At 38.7% G+C, this 15933-nt stretch overlaps 1 protein-coding gene across 8 annotated transcripts in view; it reads left to right on the top strand.

The window, feature by feature from the left end:
- Positions 1-351: 351 nt before the first annotated feature.
- LOC108261647 (NACHT, LRR and PYD domains-containing protein 12) overlaps positions 352-15933 on the top strand; it is a 168014-nt gene continuing 152432 nt past the window's right edge. For 4 of the 8 annotated variants that reach the window (XM_053684686.1, XM_053684647.1, XM_053684664.1 and 1 more), the window contains exons 1-8: positions 354-1325; positions 2018-2099; positions 4703-4801; positions 5180-5234; positions 6356-6560; positions 6774-8535; positions 9938-10114; positions 13195-13368. In XM_053684686.1, the coding sequence (XP_053540661.1) occupies positions 2047-2099; positions 4703-4801; positions 5180-5234; positions 6356-6560; positions 6774-8535; positions 9938-10114; positions 13195-13368 (2525 nt within the window). In that variant the 5' untranslated portion in view covers positions 354-1325; positions 2018-2046. Of the gene's footprint in view, positions 1326-2017; positions 2100-4702; positions 4802-5179; positions 5235-6355; positions 6561-6773; positions 8536-9937; positions 10115-13194; positions 13369-15933 lie in introns of all 8 variants that reach the window. The other 4 variants (XM_053684643.1, XM_053684641.1, XM_053684675.1 and 1 more) reach the window with 4 other exon arrangements.

Raw genomic sequence — 15933 nt, 5'->3', positions numbered from 1 at the left:
CAAATATTCAAATCTGTGTTTGCTTTGTCATTGTGGAGTGTTGTGTGTAGACTGATGAGGAAAAAGAGTTGAATCCATTTTAAGACGAGACTCAAACATACCAAAATGTGGAAAACCTGAAAGGGTGTGAAAACTTTCCCTATGCACTGTATAATTAACATCTACCCCTTGTCCACTAAGGAAACCCAAGTCATGAACAAATACATTGAGGAGGCTCTGAAACGGGGGAACATTCTCCCCTCAACATCACCTGCATTAGCCAACTTATTCTTTGTCAAGAAGAAAGAGGGAGGATTACGGCTATGCATAGACTATTGAGGTTTAACAGTTACTCATTCGGAATGGAACGCCAGTGTACTGTGAGAAAGGGTTAATGTTCCCACTCTGATAGTAAATGTTGTTGACATTATTTGGTATTTCCTCAAAAGGTAAGCGATTCTGTACAAAAAAAATAATAATCTTAGTGTTCAGTTAATAATGTGCAGGACAGTAAGTGATTTATGGGTAATTTTGAAGAATGGCAGTGTGTGTGGTGTTCCAGTGCTCGAATGATAGATCAGCTGTTTTGGAGGTGTTAACCGAGAGCCCTATACTGTTGCAGGTTCTGACAACTACAGCATCCTGTGGAGAGAAAGCCACAAGAACACAGTCGTCAGTGTACTGTAGATCTAGGATTTGCTCTCTGGACAGCTTTGTGGTCAGTTGAAACCTCCTGGTGTTGAACAGACTCCCATTCATAGTGAAGCTCCTTGTGGAGGAGATGGATGACACACAAGCATAAGATGTTGAAGAGGACGGGTGCCAGGACATACCACTGTTTCACTCATGAGCTGACAGAAAAGAGTCACATGACCTCCTGTGATCATGTGATTTATCAAATTTAAACAGAACATTCCAGAAGAACTTCCTGGTAACAGTGTTGATTGATTTGGAGAGGTTGATACAGGCTGTAATGATAGTTGGTGTTGTTCCCAGCACTTTTCTTGAAGTTGTCATGCAGCATTCTTTATAATTCTTAATTCTTAGCCTCTTCCTGCTGGTCTATTGCAATCATGCAATCATAGAGGTAGATTACACCCCCACACACAGAGAAACACACCAGTTTTGTTTTAGAAATGATAAAACAGAAAATTCCCTCGTATGTTAAAACCAAAAACGTTGTGTTGTGTTCGTGTTCATGCGTGTGTGTGTGTGTGTGTGTGTTTATTTACTCCACCTCCTGCTCTAAAAATTATTTTGACTAAACCAGTCAATCCAGTTTGAGTTCAAGTGAAACTCCATTTAGTGACGATTGGACTGTAAAAGGTTCTCAGGAGAAGAACACAGTAAGTATCTAAATCTAAAGCTATAATATGTGAATGTTATGAATCTACACTAGATGAAGAACAGTTCAGTTGATTTTTACTGAAGTTGTAACTTACACAGTTTACTGTAGGACTTGATTTTACTGTAAGTGAACCGTGTGATGATACAGAGTTAGATTTAACACACACATGTTGGACTGGAGTAAATATGTGTCCTGCAGTGTTTCTCTGAATCTTGCAAAAAAAAAAGGCAATGACTACAATTGGCACGAACAGTTTTGCACTCAAGTCTCCATCAGTGAACAGTGGAGAAGTTCAACAAAAGTAGATTTAATGTTAAAACTGTATGAATTTCCTGGTTACACAACTGCACTATTTGACCATGTAGTACACAGTTATAGAAGGGTTATAAGGTTATATTGACACCCAGATGAGGACGGGTTCCTTCTGAGTCTGATTCCTCTCAAGGTTTCTTCCTCATATCATCGCAGGGAGTTTTTCCTCACCACCGTCGCCTCTGGCTGCTCATTAGGGATAAATTCATACATTTAAAATGTATATCAAAAATTTATATATTTCTTTAAAGCTGCTTTGGGACAATGTCCATTGTTAAAAGCGCTATACAAATAAAATTTAATTGAATGTGTGTGTGTGTGTGTGTGTGTGTGTGTGTGTGTGTGTGTGTGTGTGTGTGTGTGTGTGTGTGTGTGCAGGTTTATAGATATAGTCTCTTGGTGGAGACATGGCCTCCAAAATGAGTGTGTCTGGGGAGCAAGACACAGAGAAAGGCGAGAGGTGAGTGAAGTGTGTGTGTTGTGTCCTTTTCTATTCTGTTAGCTTCAAAAACTACAGAACTTGTAGCTCAGTGACAGGATGTAGTTGTAGGTTTGTACTTCCAGGGTTCTCTCACGTGTTCATTCACACCAATAAATCAGTTTGTTGGCTGTGCAGGAAAATGGGACATATTGTAAACATCTGTTGCTCCGCTCGGACACAAACTAGACAAGTACGTGAGATTAGACTGCCTGAAGTCACATTAGTATACACTGAAAATTCTACACATGCACACAAGATTAGATGAACTTTGAAGATTACTGCACACCACTCACAGTCCTGTATGGTAGACTTGTTCAGCAACATTCCACTGACACAGTCTACTGTCAAGCTTGTGTCTTTCTCTAAAACACACATTCCTAATCAGAAAAAGTTTCTCTTCATGTCTGATCTGCTCCACGTACCTTCGTCATTGTGGACAAAGGGATTCCTTTGCTGGGAGGAGACCTAATGTCTTTGCTACATATAAATATTGCCAAGAACAGAGTACTGCATCCTAATACCTCTGTCTCTTCTCCTTCTTCTCCTGTGTATGATTGTACTGCTGCATTCACCTTTGTGTAAAAAACTGTGTGCACCCTGTGAAAATGTATACCGCCGTCACACTTGTACATCAGACACTCAACCTAAAGTGTGTGCTCACTACTGGTGTGATTGAGTGCACTGATACCTCTGCTTGGGTTTCCCTGATAGTCAGAACACAGAAGAACTCTGGCAAAGAGTGTGCATGTGTGTTGATATACATTAGCCTAAGAAAGCAGTCATCAAAGATGCCTTTCCTCTGCCTCATATGGATGAACTACTGTCCAGATTAAGGGTGTTCTCTCTAACATTGTCTTGACCAACTTCCAAGTGCATGAAATTCACACACATGCCAAAGTCCTTAAACCATCCTACTGTGCTTGAATGCGGCCAGGGTACAGTTTGTTCATTCCAGCAGCACAATATGCCTTTCTTAGGTCACATTGGTTCATCTGAGGGCCTACTTCCAGAAAAAGAACACATACAGGTCATCGCCAATGACCTGCACCCACTGATTCTATTACATTCTGCTCCTTCCTCTGGCTGCTTTCCATTTACTCCAAATTCCTGCCACACCATGCTACTGTGGTACAGCCAATCCTTGCATGTCTGAGGCAGATAGAGATGCATTCCAGTGGACTGTCAAAGCACAAGCGAGTTTAAAGGCTGTTAAGAAAATGCTTGTGAATAGCCAGACTCTAGCCTTGTTTGACCACACACTGCACACCATTATATCTACAAGTGCATCTGACTATGTACTGGGTGCCATCAAGTCTCAAGTGGGACCAGATAATGGCAAAAGATCTGTAGCATTCAGTTCCTGTACTCACTCTGCTGTTGAGCACATTTATACTACTATGGCAGACAAAGCCCTTGCCTGCATTTGGGCCGTTAAAAAGTGGTGTACATACCTGTGGTCTACAAAACCGAGTCTTAAACCGAGTGCTTAAGGAAAACATATAATTAACAATACAGCAATGACAGTCATGGAATTCAGCTGTGATTGACTTTATTGTAAGTCTACCATGCCACTCTACATGCCACAACTGGTACACCCCCCCCCCCCCCCCCCAAACTGCTCCATGGCTGACCTACGTGCACAAAACTAACACTGTTTCCACCTGCCACTAAATCACTGCCAGTGAAGATCACTGAGCGAGCCAACAACATAAAATAAAAGCTTATTCTGATGCCAAAAGTAGTGCTCATCCTCCTTCTTTTCAAAAAGGGAATCAAGTGCGGATGTGAAACCTATTACATTTTCAAAAAGGACACAGGAAGTTCAGTGATCCATTCACAATCAGTCAAAAGTTGGTGAAGGCACATACAAGCTGAGTAATAGTACAACATGGAATATCTTCCACCTCACTGGATTCCCAAATACCTCAACTACACACACTACACATACAACACATACAACTGAGGATAGTGTAACCTCTGACCCTGCTCATTCACCTAGACCAACAGAAGATATACACTAGTCTACCTGGCTCAGTGACTACGTTATGTGAACCTTACATGCACTACCGTTAACTCCACTGCTGTTCACTTGTGATTTTCTGTTGCACTTATTACTTCAGTAAAAAATATTACTTAATGCAAGTATATTGAGTGTGAATGTGTAGGATGATATTGTGTTTTTAATCAGTCAACATTATAGTTTCAGTACTACTTGCATATGTCATGATATTCTGTAGAGACTGTGTAAATGCTTCTTTCTACAAATGGGGAAATTGTCCTAAATGTTCTGTACTTCTGGGGCTCTCTACTCTGCCACACATTTAAGTTGTGTGTTTATTCTTGGAAATAAATATTTACATTTAAACATTTTTTTTATTTTAAAACCAGATGATGATTAGTGACTTTAAGCTGAGGAACATGTCTAAGTTTTCCCTGTAGCTGGTTAAAGTTTGTTTCTTTGTTCTAAAAGATCGTATCAGTGTTAACATTGAGTATTGAATTAACAAGTTTTACATTAGAGATTTTAAAATCTACTGATTGTCCCCTTCATGTTTTGTGTTTATGAACATTTATATCTTCAGATCAGACTCACCTGAACCCAGTTGTGTGTCCATGAGGAGTGACGGGTCAATGAACCGTCCAATACACTTCAGAGACAGAGACAGTACTACTGATCTGAGGTCAGTGGAGTTTAATATTGGTTCAGTGTGTAATCACTCACACTCTCACGTGCTCAAACTCTGGTTTAGAGAATTACATCAGTTCATCACCTCTGCATTCTCAGAGCTGGAGAGTGTAATATTACAGACGTGAAATGAAATAATGACATTTTTACAGCTGTAGATTTCAGTGAGATGAAATGTGATGTGATTATGTAAATTACTGACACTGTATTTTCATAAATACATTTTTTCAATAAGCAGTAATAATCATTTAGTGAATCTTGAACTGATGATTAGTATGGATAATTAGAAAATATGTCTGTATTTATTAGTTTGTGTTTTACGGATATGAATATGATTTGTCTTTGTTAAATGTAATGTTTTGTATGTTCACAGGCTGCAAAAGGATTCAGATACCACACACAGCAATCTACTGGAGTCTATATTTAAGGTGTGTGGGTATATTTGTGTGTGTGTGTGTGTGTGTGTGTGTGTGTGTGTGTGTGTGTGTGTGTGTGTGTGAGGGCGAGAGAGAGAGATGTTCATTTGTTTATCTTTTTATTAGAGTTATTAGAGTTTTTAATATAAAACGTTACTGTAGTGGTGCAGTTTGAAACGGTCAGGCAGTGAAGATGAGAATTCAGCAAGAGCAGGTCCCAGAGCCTGTAACTAGCTGCTGTGTGTTAAGTAAATAAATAAATACATATATCTCATCTTCTGCCAAATTATTACATTTTGTTATGACTCGTGTCGGTAGGCTACAACATAAACAACGATGTCTAAAACAGATCAAAAACATGAGACTCAAGCCGAAGTATTAGCAAACTCTTCAGGGACGATCACAGCTACTCAAAACACCTATTTAAAAAAGAAAACCGAACTTAAGAATAGAAAGTCCCTAACATGAACAACTAATAAACCCTTTAAAACAGAGAGAAATTAAACAGACTCATGCCCCTACAGCTTTCTGTTTAAAGTTAGATTCATATACTACAGACAAATACAGTACATAATACAATACAGTGAGAACAGGTAAACACTCTAATTTCACACATGAGATAACAAAAAGAGTATAAAAATATGCACACACTGAACCGCAAATCATATTACATCCCAGCATGGAACAATTTAATAACCCTTTTTTTAAAAAAAATAAACAAATACATCAAGCAGCCTTTACACAACAGAGTTGCAATACGAGTTGAACATTGGCATGACACCTGCATACCGGATATGGCTCAGCACAATATTCAGACAATTTATAAAATGAATAATTAAATCAAGCCATTAATACTTAATAATGAATTACTTAAACGTTCTGAAATATTGTGAAGGTTCACCAACTGAATAGAGCTCATATACACTATGATATAATACTGAAAGCTGTATTTTCTCTATTTATGATTTTTTTCAGTTTCGTTAATTTTTTTATTATAATAATTTACAATTTTAAGGCTTCTTTGATGATAATTAGACAAAAGTGTGATTTTATCAGTGGTAATGAATAGAGACTAACATTATGAATTTAATAATGTTAAACATAATTTTCTCTTATTTTTTATTTCTAATCAGGAGCTGGAGCACAAAGTCATCAGTCTGTTAAAGAATGAGCTGAAGAGATTTAAGAAGCTCCTGAGTCCAGATTACCCAGCATGCTCTGAGAGGGAGGTGGAGGATGAGGAGGATCAGAGCAGTGTCAGAGAGGGAGTGCTGAAGATCACACTGCACTTCCTGAAGAACATGAACCTCACAGATCTCGCTAACACGCTGCAGAACAGTAAGAGCTCATGGGGTTATAACATCACTTTAACTTTAGAGGAAGGAAACTGCTCGAAATTTATTAAACACATCTCATCATAATGATGTGCTTTTATCAGCACAATATAATAACAGATCAGTACTGACATTACATATGATACACAGCTATGAAAATATCAATAGTCAACAGAGATGATCATAGAGTTTACATTTTATTCTTCTTTTTTATCAGAACTCGTCCCTGTGCACCAGCGAGAACTCAAATCCACATTGAGAGAGAAATGTAAAAGAATTAATGAAGGAATCTCACAGCCTGGAAGTTCAGCACTTCTGAATGTGATCTACACAGATCTCTACATCACAGAGGGGTGGAGTGGAGACGTCAATAATGAACATGAGGTGAGACAGATTGAGACAGCGTCCAGGAGACCAGCAGCACAGGAGACACCCATCAAATGTAATGATCTCTTTAAAGACAAGTCCATCAGAAGAGTGCTGACTAAAGGAGTTGCTGGAATTGGAAAAACAGTCTCTGTGCAGAAGTTCATTCTGGACTGGACTGAAGGAAAAGCAAATCAGGACGTCTTCTTCATGTTTCCACTTCCCTTTAGAGAGCTGAATCTGATGAAGCAGAAACATCTCAGTCTGATGGATCTTCTTCATCACTTTTTCCCTGAAATAAAAAAAATACAATTAATAGACTGTGAGATCAACAAAGTCCTGTTGATCTTTGATGGTCTGGATGAGTGTCGACTTCCTCTAAATTTCCAGAAGAACGAGAGATTGTGTGATGTGACAGAGTCAGCCTCAGTGGATGTGCTGCTGACGAACCTCATCAAGGGGAATCTGCTTCCCTCTGCTCTCCTCTGGATAACCTCTCGACCAGGAGCAGCCAATCAGATCCCTCCTGAGTGTGTAGACCAGGTAACAGAGGTACGAGGGTTCAGTGATCCTCAGAAAGAGGAGTACTTCAGGAAGAGGATCAGTGATCGGAGCCTGGCCAATAAAATCATCTCACACATGAAGTCTTCAAGAAGCCTCCACATCATGTGCCACATCCCAGTCTTCTGCTGGATCTCAGCCACTGTTCTAGAGAGAATGTTGGGTGGAGCAGAGAGTGGAGAGATCCCCAAGACTCTGACTCAAATGTTCACACACTTCCTGATCTTTCAGATCAAACACAAGGACCAAAAGTACCATCAGAAATGTGACCCTGATCCTCAGCAGACCAGAGAGAGTATCCTGGCACTGGGAGAACTGGCTTTCCAACAGCTGGAGAAAGGAAACCTGATCTTCTATGAGGAAGACCTGAGAGAGTGTGGCATTGATGTGAGAGACGTGTCAGTGTACTCAGGAGTGTGTACCCAAATCTTCAGAGAGGAGTTTGGGCTTCACCTGGGGAAGGTGTTCAGCTTTGTACATCTGAGTGTTCAGGAGTTTCTGGCTGCTTTATACGCATTTCTCTCCTTCATCCACTCTGTTGCAAAACAAAAAACCTGGTCTGGTCTTTTCACCAAGTCAAACATGTCTGATTTCCTGAAGAGTGCAGTGGACAAGGCCTTACAGAGTGAGAATGGACACCTGGACCTGTTCCTCCGCTTCCTTCTGGGTCTCTCACTGGAGTCCAATCAGACTCTCTTACGAGACCTACTGCCCCAGACAGGAAGCAGCTCTCACAGCAAACAGGAAACAGTCAAGTACATCAAGGAGAAGATCAGGGAGAATCCATCTCCAGAGAAATCCATCAATCTGTTCCACTGTCTGAATGAACTGAATGATGATTCTCTAGTGCAGGAAGTCCAACATTACCTGAACAGAGAAGGTTCCTGGTGTCTCAGTGAAGAAAGACTCTCTCCTGCTCAGTGGTCAGCTCTGGTGTTTGTGTTGCTGACCTCAGAAGAGGATCTGGATGTGTTTGTTTTGAGGAATTATCAGATATCAGATGAATGTTTTCTGGGGATGATGCCAGTATTGAAAGCAGCAAGAAAGGCAGAGTGAGTAATTTTTATTCATAAATGTATTACAGATTTTGCTGAAACAAATGATACTTCAATAATTAGAATAAAGCTCATCAATAATTACTCTAATTATCTCACTATCATTCTGTATGTAAGGAGACTGAGGGAGTTTTTCCTGAAGAAAATGTCTTTATATAAGCAGAAAATTTCCCGCTAATTTTTAAAATAAATTTTCTTTGCTTTTAGCAATGAAATAACTAATATTATGAGGGAAATTAAGTTTGTACTAACTTTAGTAACATTGTGAAACACTAGTGTTGTTGTAATCGAGATGAGTCTTGAGACCACATGTCAATGGTCTCTGTCTTTTTCGTTATTTTTTTCATTAAATTTTTTTTTCTATAACTAGTAAACTCTGTTATTTCCCTCACACATCCTCCCTAACCCCCTTATCCAGTTATATTTAGTAAGATTATAGTGCAGCATTTGCTGGAAGAATGGGCAATGCTTATTATGTCCTATGTACTTATTTGTACACATTGATAATACTAAAGTCGATGGGATATTTTAGTTACTTCAAGAGAAATTTCATGTCCGGTTAGGAAGATACTACAATCACCAAATTAACACATCTGATTGTCTGGTCTCGGTCTTGACATAAACTCATTTGGCTCTGGTCCTGGTCTTAAAGGGAAGTTCTTTACAGTATATGGTGAATGTGGCCATGCGTGAGCACATCAGTTGAGAATGTGTGGTATTCATCAACGCCCATTGTGTACAGCTGTATGTACACATGATAAATACAAATATTCTTGTGCGTACAGGCCACTCTTATGCACAGTTTAGAACTTGTACACTTGTACTTGTACACACTTTGATAAATGAGACCCTTAGTCTCTAATTGTTAATTACAGCCTCAAAACCCACCACCTTTTACATTTGTACTGCTATGTGCCACATTATCACCTTCAACGATTGTCAGAAAATTATACAGTGTGCCATCTTATGTCTCTTTTTTAAAAAATGAGAATGTTTGCAGAATGTTTCTAGGTATTTTTGGGCCATCTTGCATGCACAGTGTGTTTGCACTGGCTGTGGCCACAGAGTTCCATTTTTACTTCATCAGTCCACAGCAACATGTTTCCAAAATGCCACTGTCTTCTCTAGATAGTTTTTTACAAATCAGGCATTAAATAAGTTACATTAATAAGTCTGTTAAATATAAAGCAACTGTGGATTATCATTTGTAGATAAATGTCACTAAAAAATGTTTTAACTTTGTTGCAGTGGTTATGAATATTTCATTTCACTTCAAAAATCAACAAAAAATGTAAATTGCCAACTATAGAATTCTAATTGAAAATATTTTAAATATTAAGTTAAAGAAAACAAAATATTTTTGTGATTAAGAAGTGCTCTGATATAATTTCTCTCCCAGTCTGTCTCAGTGTAATCTCAAAGAGGATGCCTGTAGAGCTCTGTCCTCAGTTCTCAGCTCACCCTCCTCCAGTCTGAGAGAACTGGACCTGAAATGTAATTATACCCTGCGGGATTCAGGAGTGAAGCTGCTCTCTTCTGGACTGGAGAGTCCACACTGTACACTGGAGATACTGAAGTAAGATCATTTTGCATATAAATTTTTAAGCTCCAGTACCAAACTTTGTTTTGGTTAAAAATTAACAAAAATCAATTATTGCATAGGTACATAAAAAAATCAGTGTTTAAAATGTCTGCTCACATCACTGCAATTCTCAAAGGTTAGCTTATAATAATGATTTATAGTTTGAGCTGTCAGATCAGATGCAGTTGTCATTATTCCTTTTTGCATGGTTATGTCACATCCATAAACAGAAAGAAGAACAGCTGTCCACTATGTTGTGTGTGTGTGTGGGGGTGCTGAGGATGGTGGAGTGTCTGTAGATTGTTATTAAAACAGTTGCTTAGAATTTAAAATTGTCATCTAGATGGTGCTTTAATCTGGACATTTCTAAATGGCAATCATCGTTGACAATGACAAAGAAGTTCTTGTTGAGATGTGAGCTTCTGTGCAAGTCTCCTTGTGTCTGTCTGGGTTTTCTCCAGGTTCTCTGGTTGGATTTGCTAAGATAAATTGCCCCTAGGTCTGAATGGGTGTGTGAATGTATATGAATGGTGCAGTGTGATAGACTGGCATCTCATTCAGGTTCCATTCCCACCTCACACCTAGTGTTGCCTGGGTTAGGCTCCAGATCCACCACAACCCTTTTCAGAGTAAACGAATTACTGAAAGTAACTGAGCGAATATGCAGAACCTCATCAGCCAAGATACTTAATCTCAGGAGAAGATGAACATATCAACAAGAAAACAATTAAGAAAACAAACCGGACCCTTGTTAAGATTGCAATTCTTAAGAAAAGAGAAAGCGAAAGTACCCAGGAAGATGGAGCCCTCGCCCCACTACACACTTCCTGCACCAAGCTTAGGAGAGTTTGCCAAATAACACAGGCACACAAAGTTAAAATTGCAAGATCTCTGATTTATTCAAAGAAAGGCAGAGTATATATCCTGCTTGGCACACAACAGTGACAATGGGATAACTATTGATTGGCTAGGGGGAAGGGCATATTTGCATAAAACAGGAAGCATGTCAATATAAGACCGGAACAACACCACATATGGCTTTCAAGAAGTCATAAGAATACAAGCAAATGTTATCCAGGAAGATATGTAAATGCACGCAAATGGTCTTCGGGGAGACTGTTACGACCCTGGTCTGGGATCGACGTGTAACATAAAAAGTATAAACAAAAATAATCAGAATTAATGAGGTTGACACACGTGTCTTTCAAGTCTTCAATGTCTTACCAATTTAATAATTGCAAGAAAGAAAGAAAAATCCAAAACAAACAAAATCACTCCGAAAGCAAATGTCTTCAGGGCTGGGCAAGGCCAAAATAATAAACAGAACAGTCACTATCTTACCCCATATCAATTTAAATAACCTAACAAAAAAAGGTATTTCAAAAGAAAATACAGAGTCTAATTGGACTTCCTAACTGAGTCAAAAAACAAAGAACAAAAGATAGACCCAAAAATAAACGGCACCCAACCCCTACAGCTTTCGTGATAGAAAAAGAAATATTTGCAACAGAAGATATATTTACAATAGAGGCGTACACTCAGCCATAACACAAGACAAGACAGGGGAATGGGACAACACAATATCCTACCACTCACTTCTTTCACTCGTACACAATACAACAAGCAAGTGATTTCACTCAAACACCAAGGAAACATTCGCTACTCAATTGTACTAACGCAATCACAGACAAACCACACATCCACATTCCTGCCAACATAACATTCTTCCTGCTTTTTAAAAGACGTACAATCTTCTCCTCTTCAATCCCGGTGCAGCACGTCAGCATGTCCAATTAGGGCGGAGCACCCTGTGCTCCGAAACATGGGGAGGGAGACAGAGAGAACACACACAATACGTCTCCTGACATAACAGAGACAAAAGAATGTGGAAATGGTGAGGGGCTTCATCTATCTGTACCTGTGTCAACAGAGGAGCAAAGAGGAAAAATGTGTGAACACTGGATCAAAGGAACAGAGGGGGGGGAGTGTTCACAGTAAACGTACCAACCCTATTCAGAGTAAAGCAATTACTAAAACTAACCCTGTTCCCTGAGAAGGGAACGAGATGTTGCATGAGCTCAATGCTGTGGGAAGCTTGTGTAAGGTACACATCCTGTAAGTGTACCCCTTCGGACAAAGCCTTTGAGGAGGCGACCCCTGTAGTGGAATGAGCCCTTATGCACAGAGGCGTCGCGGAACCGCACTCCCCATAAGCGATAGAGATTGCTTCCACTATCCAATTACAGATGAACTGCTTCGGCACAGCATAACCTCTACTGTCGCCGCCAAGCAGACCAGCAGTTGCTCCAACTTACACCACTGGCCGGAGCGGTGGACATAAGTACAGAGAACCCTTACTGAACACAGTAGGTGCAATTTCTCTTGTTCCAGTGTGAGGGACGGAGGAGGACAAAGTTTCCAACACTACCACCTGGGCAGCAGACGTAGACACTTTAGGAATATAATCCAGCCTAGGATATAGGAAGGCCTTGGCTGAGGCTGAATCTAAGGGCCCAATGGGCCACCTGACAGTCCTTCTAGGACAACAGAAAGGTCCCAGGAAGGCATGCATGGTCTGTAGATGGGCCTCAGCCCTCAGGAACCTTCACAAAGCCACAAAGTTCAGCTATTAAACTTTTTTTTTTTTTTGTCATATCTGTGATTTATTTATTTGCTTTGAAGTAAATACCCAGGTGAACATCCTCTAAGTGAGGTGATTCCATCATTTTTGCCAGGGGTTGTAGATGTCTCGAAGCTGTAATTGCCAACAACAACTTTGCAGCAAAGTACTAATGCTGTTCATTTGTGGTGTCTTTTTTGCCTATCAGTTATCATCTTATTAATACTTGCTATTTGTTCCTATTTATAAGTACAAAGTTAAGACATTTTGTGTAAATTGGATATATCCACTGGAATTATATTAAATAACAATAGAGCTGTTACTTATAACTTATAAGTATACTTATAAGTATACAATACTTATTTCCCCTCACTGTAAATACACAGATAAATGCTGTACACACACATTCAGGCATCAGTGTTATATCACTGATATATCATCATTTCTCTCCCAGTCTGCGTGAGTGTATGCTCACAGAGGAAAGCTGTAGAGTTCTGTCCTCAGTTCTCAGATCAAACTCCTCCAGACTGAGAGAACTGGACCTGAGTCACAATAACCTGCAGGATTCAGGAGTGAAGCTGCTCTCTGCTGGACTGGAGGATCCACACTGTACACTGGAGACACTGAGGTCAGATCATCACACACGCACTGGAGATTCGGCATTTCTGTCATATGACTGTTTTAGATTACATTTTGTCTGGCGATGAGTATAATTTTAATCAAGCAGCACTAATAAAGCAAATAATAAATACATGAGAAATAATAATAATCTTAATGGGCTGTGTCTAATGTCCATCACACATTTTTTTTTTTTTCAACTGTGTGTGTGTGTGTGTGTGTGTGTGTGTGTGTGTGTGTGTGTGTGTGCGCGCGCGCAGGTTGGAAGGCTGCAGTATTACAGGTGAAGGCTTTGCTGCTCTGGTTTCAGCTCTGATGTTAAACCCCTCATCACACCTGAGAGAACTTCATGTGTACTGGAATTATCCAGGAGAATCAGGAGTGAAACTACTTTATGATCTACTGGAGCATCCACACTGTAAACTGGAGAAAATACAGTGAGTTACTGACAGAAACACACACACACACACACACACACGAGAGAGAGACTCTGTATTGTATTGAGCATTTCATTTATCATTCATCCGTTAGTTGATAATTTACTGTGTGTATTTACATGTGCTACTGTGTGTATTTGTGACCGTGGATTTGGGTTTACCACCAGGAACACATTTAAAGGGTTCTTTAGATTTACATTTATTCAGTGATTGATCTGATAAGTGATTTGACTATAGTGTTGCTAACAAGTTTTACATCAGACAATACAGCAGTGGGGCTAATTTTATAAAAGAAAACAAATTAAAATCACTTGCCCACTTACATCGTTTGAAACTAATAAAAATGAAATAACACTCACAAAACTATGAGCTCCTGCACCGCACAATACCTTCAATTTCCAGGAGTTCAAACTCTCAACATTTTAAATGAACATTGTATATAACAACAGAAAGTAACAAATCACATAAGAACACAATTTAAATTGAAGTTTATAACACTGTGATCTAGCAAAGGAAAATAAATAAATAAATAGCCTTGCACCACATGGCGTTGCATCATACCATCGCAGACATTACACACAATATAACTCTCTTAATATGATACTTTATTGCCATAAGCTAAGAAATCATACATCCAGAAATGGTATTTAACCAAAATATTGTCATGAACTATTACACTTACCACTGGATGGTGTGAAATCTACCAAGCAAACCCAAGAGCGAACTTTTCTCCCGCACTTCTCATAGAACATTGCGTAGTGTGTGTTCACGTGCCTAGCCTCTTCACTTGTACCTAACATCACTACTTACTTACACCTCCAGGGCAACTTAGGCAATAATCAGACCATTTATCACTTGGTTACATACTGAACACAGGAAATGCTGAATATTTATTTTAAAGATTCTACACTCACACACACTGTATGATGTGTTTGGGTCAGTGGGCGTGTACCAGAGTTTCAATATAAATGTCTGAGTGACTGATTCTTGCCTTTTTCTCCTTATGTACAGGTTGGAGCTGTTTTTTAGTCTCAGACGCAGATGATAATGAGGATAAACATAATGCAGTACAAAGTGTTGTAAAGAACAGCTGCGAGAGCTGAAACTCTGATGTCTTACTTTTCTCATTTATTGATAATGATGAAGTTAAGATTCTGCTTTTTTAATGTTTTGTTCTGTTTAATCAGATGGTGTATGTAAGAATGCCCCTGTCAGAGCTTTATTTTTCTCCACTGTTTCATGTTTACAATCAGAGAAGTAATAAAGTAAACCTACATCTGTGTAATCTAATATCATGTAGCTACAATACAGAAACTCAACAGTAATGAATCTTTTCTTATTCAAATTTTTTAACAGTAAACAGAACTTTATTGTACATATCATGTGCCTTTTAATTTAGATTTGTCTCTATACAAAGCCTTACAATAGTTATAACTGTGTGTGTATGTATATATATATGTATATATGTGTGTGTGTATATATATATATATATATATATATATATATATATATATATATATATATATATATATATATATATGTATGTATGTATATATGTATATATATGTGTATATGTGTATATGTATATATGTATATGTGTGTGTGTGTGTGTGTGTGTGTGTGTGTGTGTGTGTGTGTGTGTCTGTATTGTGTGTTGTACAGTGAGTTGCACTGTGACCATAAGGATTTACACACTGAAGCGTTTTTGAAGACAGAATATTTTAAAATTTCGCTGTTGAGTGACAGGTTCAAACTGAAAGGGAAAATATATGATGTTATAACTCTTAGTCAAAGGACATTTTTAATACATTTACTGATCTCTAAGAATCTAAGACCAAAAATTTGCTGAGAGGCTTTGTACATAGGAGACATACACACACACACACACACACACACACACACACACACACATTCAGATATTAATGTTCTAATATACAGTACAGGGGTGCTTTAAAGTTTGCGAACCATTTAGAATGGTCTACATATTTGCATAAATATGATCTAAAACATCATCAGATTTTCACCTGACTCTAATTTCACCTTCAAATGAACTACTAATCCTAGAGTTTCACATACTTTTACCACTCATAGACTCACAGATATGTAATACTGGATCATTTTTCTCAATAAATAAATGA

Source organism: Ictalurus punctatus, chromosome 1, assembly GCF_001660625.3.
Source record: "Ictalurus punctatus breed USDA103 chromosome 1, Coco_2.0, whole genome shotgun sequence".
Lineage (NCBI taxonomy): Eukaryota > Metazoa > Chordata > Actinopteri > Siluriformes > Ictaluridae > Ictalurus > Ictalurus punctatus.
This window is presented reverse-complemented; position numbering and strand designations above follow the sequence as displayed.